This window comes from Rhinolophus ferrumequinum, chromosome 11, assembly GCF_004115265.2.
Source record: "Rhinolophus ferrumequinum isolate MPI-CBG mRhiFer1 chromosome 11, mRhiFer1_v1.p, whole genome shotgun sequence".
NCBI classification, from domain to species: Eukaryota; Metazoa; Chordata; class Mammalia; order Chiroptera; family Rhinolophidae; genus Rhinolophus; species Rhinolophus ferrumequinum.
In genome coordinates this window covers 45,672,754-45,684,553 of record NC_046294.1, presented here as the reverse complement: position 1 = coordinate 45,684,553, position 11,800 = coordinate 45,672,754, and the positions used below count along the sequence as shown (strand labels likewise).

Below are 11,800 nucleotides of genomic sequence, written 5' to 3'. Positions count from 1 at the left end.
TTACAACCTCCTCAGCAGTTTCTGCATTCCCTGCTTGATCTCCTTGGTTCTCACACCATAAACAATGGGGTTCAGAGCTGGAGGAATGAGGTGGTGCAGGATGTTAAGCAGGATGGGGACATCTGGGGAGATTCTCTTCCTGGCCAGGTTAGTGATGACCAGAACCAGCAGGACTGTGCTGAAGAAGAGGATGAGGATGAAGTGGGAACCACATGTGCTCAGGGCCTTGGCCGCAGCACCCTCAGCCTTGATCCTCAGCACAGCTTTCAGGATATAGGAGTAGGAGAGAACAATAAGGATAAGGTCAGAGCCCAGTAGGGTCCAGGCTGTCACAAACTGGTAGAGCTGATTGAAGGTGATGTCATCACAGGAGAGTTTGGACACAGACACGTTAGTGCAGATGCAGTTCTTGATGATGGTCTCTGCACAGTATCTGAGCCTAGCAGAAAGGATTGGAACAGGAAGGAAAAAGAGGCCATTCCGGGACACAATAAATACGGTAGCCCTAGCCACAAATTGGTCAGTGATGATGGATGAGTATCGTAATGGGTGGCAGATGGCCACATAGCGGTCATAGGCCATGACCATGAATGTGCAGGACTCCATGGCAAGGAAGCAATTCATGATGAACATTTGGAGGAAGCAGGCCGAGAAGCTGATGGACCTGAGGTCAAACCAGAAGATGGCCAGGACCTTGGGGATGACGGTGAGGCAGAGCACCATGTCCAGCAGAGAGAGGAGGCTGAGAAGGTAGTACATGGGCTGGTGCAGAGAAGCCTCCAGCCAAATGGTGATCAGGATGGTGGCGTTGGCTCCCATGGCCACGAGGAAGAGGAAGCTGAGGGGCAGCGACAACCAGTGCTGCCAACTCTGGTAGTTAGGGAAGCAGATGAGGAGGAATTCAGAGACTGGAGCAGTGGAGTAGTTGCTGGGTGTGGCCATGTAAAGTATCCTGTACAAGCTAGAAATTATAATCGCTTAATATGTAGAACAAAATATATCACCATCAAAAGTATATTTCTTCTAGATGTAGTAGAATTCAGGTTTTTCACTGGGGCTCTTAACTTGTCCCAATGAAGTTTTTAAATCATTATCATCATCAATTATTGGTAACATTAACTGTACTAGGCATGATGCTAAGTGTTTATATTCACAATCTCACTTTATCCTTTTAAAAAAACACTTAAGAATAATTAATACTGTTATCCTAATTTCACAGATAATGAAAGGATACATGTAAAGGTGAGCAGCATAGTTTGATCAAAGTGAGACAGCCAGTAAGTGGTGAAGCCAGGACTGAGAATCAGGGAATCCCACTCTAGCGTCTATGCTTCCAGCCACTATACAATATTTGGTCTCAACCAGCACAATGACTTAACTAATCCCCTTCTTCCTACCGTTTAGAAGGGATAGCTAGATGGAGAGCTTTGTTCAGCGACTCCATGAGAATTCCAGAAAAGCCCAGCCCTCTACTCCATACAATTGGACAGGACTTAACTTCAGAATTCTTTTTTTTCACTTTTCAGGAAATGATTGGATTAGAGGTAGAACAGTTCTTGCCCCACCCAAAGGCATGATTTCTTTCAACCCCAAAGAAGTATTTCCTTTAAACACATAGTGTTTATCATTCTCTTACTGGATTATTTGCTGTTCCTTCTCTTTGTGAAGGTTCAGGAGATATCTTCTTTGTTTTGGGTCCTTTAGAATGGACTGTGAATTTCCCATTCTGGTGACAGAGACAGTCAATACTGAGAGATACACCAGAGGTTCATCAAAAGCAGAATAAAAGCTAGCTAGTGAGTGAGAGTTAGGCATATAAACCTATATAAGAATCCCTTTACCTGGTAAGCTAAATTGTCTATGATTCCCTGTGGTCAGGATCCAATTTTCCTAGCATATAGAATCTATGTTGTGAACTCACCTGCTTTGATTCCAGTTGTTTCTCTAGTTGGGTGCTGTCTTATTTCCCTCGCTACTAAAAGCACAGGGCAGCCAAGTACTAAGAAGTGTCACAGTAATGGTTATCACATCAAAGGAGAGGGGAAAAGCCAGGGAGGCATGGCAGGATATATGATGAAGCCCAGGAGACATATAATCAGTATATTTGGGGTTACTGATCCTGCTCACCTGTGCCATCTGATAGTCATCTCTAGGAGGGTGAAATGTGTATGAGAAGGTATTGGACTAGCTGCTAGAGAAGATAAGATCCAGGGACTTTCACTTTGAATATCCCAGACTTTCCAAATACAGAACAAATATACAAACATACACATACAAACTTTCTATCCTTTGCAGGGCTTTAAGGAACCAAGGATTCAGCGGTTAAAACTGGGGTAGGGACAATTATGAATCAGCTTTTTCCTGTAGTTTCATATGTGATTATAAAAATGACCCTTAGTGTGAATCAGAAAACTAAGGATAGTAAAAATATCTACCTTTTCTGAAAAGGCTTCTCCTTTCCAATAACCTCAAGTTCCAAATACTCAGAGTGACTCGATCTGTTTGAACAAGTGAGAAAATAGTCAGCTCTCTGAACCCGGTCTTAATGTTAGGCATACTAATGTATAGCATGGATTTAGCAAAACAACTTCTGTGAACATAAAAATAGAGGAAAACTGGGGTGGGAGTACGCACTTATAATACAGTACAGTTATAGCTCTAATAAAGATAATCTTTCAAACAGTGGGATAGGGACAGAAGTACACACAAATGAATCATGTACTATGGTTGAAAAGGTGATCTCAGACAGGTAAATTCCAAGACTGGCTCTTATACTCTTTTAATGACCCTTACCTCTATTTAAATTCTATGGCACCTAGCTTTCTCATTAATGAAGTAGATATATAATAGGTAACTTCAGGTATTCCTGTGGGTAGGAAAAGGGGCTATCATTTCCTGAGGTCCTGTTAGGCCTGGAGATACAGCAAGCTGAGAGTGTCAGAGAAGAATATGAAAAAAGAGGTAACATTCAGCTGTGGGAGAAAAAGGACTATCCTTGTAGGCAGTGGTAAGAGAAGAAAAGGCCGTTTGGTATGATTAGTGTTAGGGGCTGGTAGAGCATAAGTACTTTGAGGGAAGGAGGTAGGAGAGCAGAGGTTCCGGAGACAATGTATAAAGGTACGCAGTGGATCAAGCAGCCATGTGATGTCCACCACATAACAGGTGTTATCACTCACACTGTAAGGGACCACGGAAGATCTGAAACAGGGAAGTGATGTGCTATAGATGGGACAAAGGGGAATCACACAGAAGATAGGAACTCTTTTTGAGAGTCCTGAATAGTCCGAAGGAGAAGTGATTAGGATCTGAACAAAGGTGATGGGAGTGGAGAAGAATGGATGTATTCGAGGGATCAGAGGACAACAATTTTCGTGTAAGAAGGCTGAGGGGAGAGAGGGACACTGCACTTATGAATGTCACTGAGGATCTTTGAACTGATATAGGGAAGAAATGTCCTTTTCAGACCTCCTATAGCATTGATATAGTCTCCCAGGTAGTAATACATTGTCAGCCTTCTTTCACAGTCCCCTTTAAATTCCTTAATAGCAGGGACCACTTTCCTTCTCTCTGTAATCTCTTTAGTGAAACTGAGGCCTCCTGACCTGAAATCGGAGGGATTGTTGGCTATCTGGGCATTGCTTTGATCTTCAACACTCCAATTCTATCAATTTGCATTCACAGATTGATATTCACAAAGGAGTTGTTGTAGTGGTTCCTTGTTCTAAGCGCTAAAGAACAAAACATGGTCCCCGACAATAAGATATTGACAGTCTGGAAAGGTCAGACAAGTCTCAAGTTAACCAAAATTACAACAGAAAAACAGAAGATTCAAGCCGAGCTATGATTGCCTAGAAAAGGAGTGATCTTGGCGCATAGATGAATTGAGACTACTGTAGAAAGGAAGATTCTGACCCAGCCAGGCACGGAGACTGGGCATTCTAGCCATGATATGGGTAGGAGTCTCTGAGTCTACAGAAGATCTGAACCCACAAACCTAGTATGGCCAAGGAGTGACTCAGCCTATAGCTCTGAATGAAATACCAACCTTAGGTGGGTCTGTGTCAATCACTCTGTACCAGGATCTAAGCAGCGTGGCAGCTTTGGCTTCAATAATAGAACCTATGGAAAGAGTTCCATCTGTATATACCAGGCTCCCAGAATCCTCTCCTCTACTATCCTCATTATCTTCTTCCTTGTAACTTTCCTGGCCCCTATTGGAGACACACCATCTTCAACAGGTTGCATTGCTCCTGTTTCTGGCTGTTGAAAAAAAGCACCTAAACCAGGGCCTCTAGAGGCTGATTTTATGGGCCCTGGCTCCACTATGCTCCCTCCCCTCCCCATTGCTCACAGGAGTTGGTGCCCAGGTTAAGCACGTGGGTTCTGAGGCTCTCTGGTCTATTTCCCAGGAGAGTATATTTAAAAAGGCTTATTACAGCATTGTGAATAAAGTGAGGGTGGAGAGATCAAAGGCTGTAGGGAGTCTAAATAAAGAAAAAGAAACTCTGGGAAAAGGATGGTAAGGAAACTGAGGGATGAAAATCTTCTCAGGAAACATTTCTATGGCTACACCCATGGGGAAGAACTGAATAACTGTCCTCAGGGCTATAACTCTGTGGAGGGAGGTAACAGAGAAACAGCCTCAGCCATCAAAAGAGCATGGACCTCAGAAGAGCATGGAACATGGGCAACTGAGGGGAGCAGGGAGCACTTTGTCTGCGAGCCCTTCTCATGCAGTGGGAGAGTCCGTGCTCTGGTCCCAAGCAAATCCCTGAGAGTGGCCCTGTTTACACACGTGGTCTCATTGTCTAAGTTTCACCTTCATAGTTGTACTTTGTCTAAACTGTTTCCTTAGTATGTTGTAGAAAATGCAACTGTTAACAATACTCACCCTCCCCAGAGCAACCCTTGGCATTGATTCCTTGGGAAAACAGTGGGCTTGTCACCAGTACAGCCACCACTCTGCACTGATCAGCAATAGGACCTGGAAAATGTCCTCTTCTGTGAAGGTCTCTGGATGCTGCTTAGGATGAGGATACTTGGCATAAATCTAGGATTTTGGGGGCTTTGGGCACAGGAATCTTGGAGTGAGGAGAGAAAGTGGAGTCTGGTCCTAGGTCTTACTCTTTCCTACCCACAACTGTAGGGCAGAAATGTAGATGGAGCGTGATCCCATTCCCTCCATGCACTAATTCCTCTCCTGCCCCTCCCTCTGCCTTGCTACCTGGACGTCCTGGATGAAGCACCAAAGTCCTTGGACGCATCAGATAAAGTTGGTAGACATGCTCAACGAAGAAAACTATTCCATGAGCGAATCATCTTCATTTAATGAAAGTATGTTGCTAGAACATGCAGTATGCACTGGGCAAAATATCCTGGTCCTGAGTTTCTTTTTTTTTTTTTTTTAATTTATTTTTAATTTATTGGGGTGACAATTGTTAGTAAAATTACATAGATTTCAGGTGTGCAATTCTGTATCACATCATCCATAAATCACATTGTGTGTTCACCACCCAGAGTCAGCTCCCCTTCCATTACCATACATTTGATCCCTCTCACCCTCATCCCCCACCCTCCAACCCCTTTACCTTCTGGTAACCACCAAATTACGTTCCCCAGATTAATATTCAAGCCCGTGGCCTGAGTTTCTAATAAACGAGTAACCCTTCTCCACTCTCAGATCATGTGCGTGTGGTAAAGGGGCAACTGGTGGCTTAAGTTTGAACCCTTGTTGTAGCACTTCCTGGCTGCTTCTCCTGGACAACTTCATGAGCTCTCGGACCACAATTTTCTCATCTGAAATATGAGGATATTGAACCTTCTGACAGAGGGTTGTTGAAAGGATAAAATTGCTTTTACTTTTGCATTGAACAAATATGTAGACTCTTTTTTACAAAGCTCTATACCACATGTTAGAAATGCAGTACATAAAAGAATGAATGATTTCTGCTTCCTTAGAGAAGGAATTCAAAACTTAACATAAAGTCACATGGAGGATTACACCATCTGAATAATAATAGTAAATTTTCACTGAGTTCTTAATGAGTTATATTATTCCAATTATTACATGATATTTTATTTAATTTTCATAACAGACTAATGACATACATGTTATAGTCAACAATTATACTTAACAATTCTTGATTAGGAATCAAAAAAAAAAAAAGATACGTTATGGTTGTCATGCGTCCCTCCAAAAGATGTGTTGAAGTCCTAAGTCCCAGGTACCTATGAATGTGACCTTATTTAGTAATAGGGTCATTGTGGATGTCACCAAGTTAAGAGCTACCAGTTAACAAACAAATTGATGAACTTTATTTTATCCACACCTTAATTATATATTCCAAGTTTCCAGTTTAAAATGTGTGTGTGTGAGAGGATGATTATCAGACTCTATTCTTGGTGGGTCCTGGACTTTGATTTTTGTCTCCTCATGCATGGAAATTGACAGATTTTTGCTTCATTTCATACTCATTTTTTCAGGATTGGCAAACATCCTCAAAGTAGAAGTAGCTTTAAATCCTGGGTTTGTTTCTCAGTTTTTATCTTCTCCTAGTTTTGACTTTCCATTCTTTACTCTTCAGTGATTTTAAAAGTATGTTTCTATTTTATTAATTCAAGTAGCTTTTTTAGTGACAATTTAGCTAAGTAAATGTTTGAACACTGACAAGTATTTTTATATATATATATAAATTGAGTAATATAATACATGTAATATATATGTTATGTAATTTTATGTCCTATATATGTAGTTCTACAGCTTTCTTACATCTATTGTTTCTCTTGAGAATGTACTCTCAGTCAAATTGTTCCTTTGTAGTAATGTATTACCTTTCTGTCTCTATTACAACTTTTTGTCTTTGGGGTTTTAGAATGCTAGCAAATGCGTAAATATATTTTTAATTATTCTGTTCATGATTAATTAAGCTTCTTGAGTCTGAAGATAATTCAGTCATACCTCTTTGAATATTTCTCCTTCCCCTTATTTTCTATATTCTTTTGTTTATATTCAGCTTGGGGTATATTAAGCCTTCTTATTCAATTCTCTTTACCTTTTCACCTCTATTTCACATGCTTTTCTCTTTGAAATTATACTGCTTTCAGATTAAGCTCTTCAACTTTAGCTTCATTTTACCAATTCTTAACTCAACTGTGTCAATCTTTTGTAATACGTTATTCATTTCTTTTATCAATTACTAAACTTATATTTTTCAGAAGGTATTATAAATTTTTCTCAAATATACCTGGTTTTCTGATAGGTTAATGCTCCTTTCTCATATTTTTGGACTCCATTTTTTGTTTCTTTAACCATTTTAAATGCAATTGTTGTAATCTATGTCTGGTAATTCCATTTTCAAAGTTCTTATATCTGATTCTGCTGATTCTTGCTCATCTTCTGTCATTTTGGATTGTGAGCACATGATCAACAGAGCTATCTCTGTGAAATCCTTTAAGATCATTCTAAGGACACTTTATATTAATTTCTCCACTTGGGATATCCCAGGCCACATAGTATAAATTCCAAATCAAACCTACCTGAGGTAAACTTGTTTTATTCGCTCTAAAGTCTAGTTCAAGATGAAACATGTGTGTGTGTGCACATGTGCATGTGTGTATGCATTTGTGTGTGTATTTCTTGTTTAGTTCTTTACTCAGGAGCAAACATCGATGGCACTATGATAACCTGTGTTTCTTAATTCTACTTCTCCCCCTTGTGAGTATCAAAGTTTTTGTGTTCTCTATCTGTATGATCATTTAAAATGCAAACCCTTTTATTGTAGAAACTGATAAATGTTCCTATTATAGCCAAAGATTCAATGTGTATTCTTCAGTGTTATTTTTATCTCCCATTCCTTTTGACCACTAGTGAATTTCCTTACTTCTTTTTTAAACATACGCATTTGAGAGGAGGTTTATTATGCTTTACTTTGATGTTTTACAGCAGGAGGATTTTTCATGTTAGGTTCTGCCATGAAATGAAAGTCAGAACTGTTCTTTACAGGGAGGACAGGATTCATTTACGCTTGTAGTGGTATGGAATACTCTTTCAGTGTGAAACATGAGAAAATGCCCCTAAATAACAAATGTTTGTGCTCTAAAACCCTGTTAGCTCTGTTCACATAATTATTCTCTCTTCCTCTGGATGCAGCTGGACAGGTAATTAAGCTGGTTGCCTCTACTTTATCTACTGATATGTGTATTGAGATTATCCAAAGCAATTAATTGATCCTGAAAGTAAGAGATAATGGTGACCCACTTTGAAGATTATAAAAAGACAAAGTCCTGGTGTCACAGTCTAGAGCAGAATAACTTAGTTGACTTTCTTGTAAAAAGAATAGAAGAAGAAAATGGAGGAGGAGTGACATAGGTGGGACAGAGAATAAAAGAGCAGAGGTAAAAGGAAGGAAGGAAGGAAGAAAAAAGGAACGGTAAAAGAAAGGGGGAAGACAATGGATAAGGAAGTAAAAATAACAAAGCTATTGAGTGATTGTAGTTAATGTTATTATGTATATAATTGAATAAAAAATCAACGTGAAATAATTCTCATCCTTGTTTGTGAGGCAATTAAACTGAAATGTGGAGAGTTTAAATTCTCTTCCCAATTCATACAGCTGACAACAGCAAAGCCAGGATGTAAAATCTGACTTCCAAACTTAAAATCCAAGATTCTTTATGCTAAAAGTGAGTGTCAGAAGGCTCTTTCTCAAGAGCATTTAGGCATATTGGTCAATCTGTCATTCTATGAGACTAGGAACAATGAGGCATAGTGGTTATTACGACATGTTTATTATTTTGGTGAACAATGCAATCTACTTGGCTAAGATAAAAAGATTATGGTGCAAAATGAAAGTGAAGCTGATGATATTAAGCAAAGCAGTGTTTACCACACAACAGAAAAAAGAAATGAAGAGAAAGTAAATCTTATACTCTCAGAAATAAGTTCTCGCTGACATATTAATTGGCTAGGTAAATGTAGTATAGAGTTCCTCGGATTTCCTTTAAGTCAGCAGCTCACCTGGGAAGTCAAGGAGACTGGTCTCATCTCAGCTCTGAGGAGGCAAAACTCATGAATCCATAAATATCCCTCATTTGGCTCAATCTAGAAACAAATCAATGTTTATTTTTATAGGAGTAAGCAAGCATAAATCCAAGGAAACTCTCAGCCACTTTCTCAAACAGAACACAGTTCTTAATTTTATTATAAACATTGAAGTAAATGCAATAAATTCAGTGATTTTGTCCAGAAAATCCACCAACATCTGTTCTTCCCTAAAATATTAACTCATTTAGTCACCTTTCCCAACTATGTCCTAACAACCGTATCTCTTGACAGACCACAAACTGCATAAACTCAAAGAAAGGCTGAGCAGAAAATCATTGCTTGTTTTAGTCAAATATTGGACTCAAGACGTCACCTTGATAGCATGTCAAGGTAGGTTTCAGGAATATGTTTGGACAGTCCTGAGCTGAGACTGGCTCTGGGGAGGGGCTCAAATCCCTGTACTGTATCCATTGGACTTCCACTCCTGAGATGTAGCTTACCAATGTTCCACACAGTGGCACTCTCTTCCTTCTACCACAGACGATGGGGAGAACTGGAAAAGATGGAAGGAATCTAAACAGATCTCTCTGCCTCTCTCTCGTGAGTCTAAAATAAAACCTGATGAACTACTTAATAAGGCATCTGGAGGAGGCAAACAAGAAGCAGATCAGGCTCCAGGGCTGACAGAGTCTTAGACCAGGAGGCCCACAAAATCTTCCACAGTTCTCCTTCCACTTTTCACCCTTCCCATTCTACAACTTGGATTTCAGTCGACAATCAATGTATATGAGCAACAAAGACAAGGATAAGTTTATGAAACAGAGTTCTTCTTCCTGTTAGACACAGATAAATTTACATTTTCCAGGCTCACTTGCAATTAGGTGAGGCTAAAAGACTAAGTCTGGCCAAGGAAATGGCATTCACCTCTTCCAGGCATATGGTCTTAACAACCTCTTTCATGTCCTGTATACTCTCTCCCTCTCCCCACCTTTGGTCAATTGCAGATAATCCGCTGGAAACATGAAGCCCTAGAAAATGATGGAACCACTCAATGGAGGAGGCTAGGTCCCTGAATGATTGCATGGAGGATAGCTTTCCCTTCCACATGCACTGGACTTGATGTCATCAAAAAATAAAATTGTGTATTGTTAAATGACAGATAAATTGGAATTGTTTTTTTCAACAGCTGACAAGTTATCCTGACTAAGGCTGCAGACAGTGAGAAAACTGACATCCAGTGCTAGAAAGATCTCATAACAAGGAAACTGACATGCCTACTAAATGGTAACTCTAGGAGATATAGTTGGAAAAATTCAAAATAATTGTGTGTGCTTGCAATTATTGATCCCACTTGACAAATAGATGAGCTTAGCAGAAATCTGGCTGGTTTTCAAGGAGAAATTAATAATAGAGTCCATAAGAATGGAATCTTGAAGAATTGTCCTACTGCTTGGTAGATCAAAGATTAAGAGAATGATTTAGAATGCTTTTGAGTAACAAAGACTCATAGAAACCAGCCCTGAGAAGAAACCAGATTTTGTGTTTGGCTGCTCTACTCAAATCTGACAGTGCTGGAACAAAAACATTAAGTAGGAAAAGAGTGGCATGAGGAAAAAGACAATAAAAAAATTTTTTTTAACTATGCCTAAGAAAAATCTTTGAGTGTGCGTTTTGTGTGGGTTTCAGCCTATGGATAGTGACGCTATTGGCTAGAAATACCAGGAGGCATTCACCTGGAAAGAAAGCAACAGACATTTATTTCCCTAACCGGAGCCACTATTGAGGCTACACCAGTCTTTTGGCAGTTTTTATCATGATTGGAAAGTGCACCTCAGCGACAATCATCAGGAAACTTTGAAGACATAAGGTTTGCTACTCACAAGTATTGCAGGATATGGAGTATGGCTGGGGCCACACAGCAAGGTCTGGGGTACAGAGAGAGACAAAGAAAGAGAGAAGAAATCTGGGGTGCTGCCTTTATTGAGGTCGAGGATGAAGTGAGAGGGTTTCACCGGTTCACTCTTTATTGGTGAATTTAAAATACAGTTCTCATGAAGTAAGTGCCCGAAGGAATAAGCAGGATCACTCAAAAGGTCAGTCAACTAGGTCAACCAGAGTTTCTAAAATAGCAAACTTTATAAGCCATGTAGCCTCTTTATCTAGTTGTGCAGCTGGCAGTGTGTTTATTTGAGATGGATGTCTTTTGTCTTTGAAGTGGTTGCCTCAGCAATCAAATGCTTAATGTCAGGCACTCACATTATAATCACAAAAGCTAATTGTCAAGCACTTACACTACAGTGTGATTACTAGCACAAGGAACTGACCTAACACAAATAGAGCAGAAACCTGTTAGGTTTTTGTGGGTGTTCATTACCAAAGAAACATGAGCTTGGATTTTAGAGAAGGTTTTTCATTAAGAATTAAAACACAAATCTATGAAAAACTCACTCAACTCAACTCCAAAAAAACAAACGATCCAATTAAAAAATGGGCAGAGGACTTGAAGAGACATTTTTCTAAAAAGGACATACAGATGGCAAACAGACATATGAAGAAATGCTCAACCTCACTAGCCATCAGAGAAATGCAAATAAAAACCACAATGAGATACCACCTCACCCCAGTCAAAATGGCTATCATCAATAAATCAACAAACAACAAGTGCTGGCGCGGATGTGGAGAAAAGGGAACGCTTGTGCACTGTTGGTGGGATTGCAGATTGGTACAGCCACTATGGAAAACAGTATGGAGGTATCT

At 39.8% G+C, this 11,800-nt stretch overlaps 1 protein-coding gene across 1 annotated transcript; it reads right to left on the bottom strand.

The window, feature by feature from the left end:
- Positions 1 to 942, bottom strand: LOC117030978 (olfactory receptor 56A4-like). The gene has a single exon (XM_033121253.1). It carries the CDS (start codon positions 940 to 942, stop codon positions 1 to 3), a length of 942 nt encoding a protein of 313 aa, XP_032977144.1.
- Positions 943 to 11,800: the final 10,858 nt, after the last annotated feature.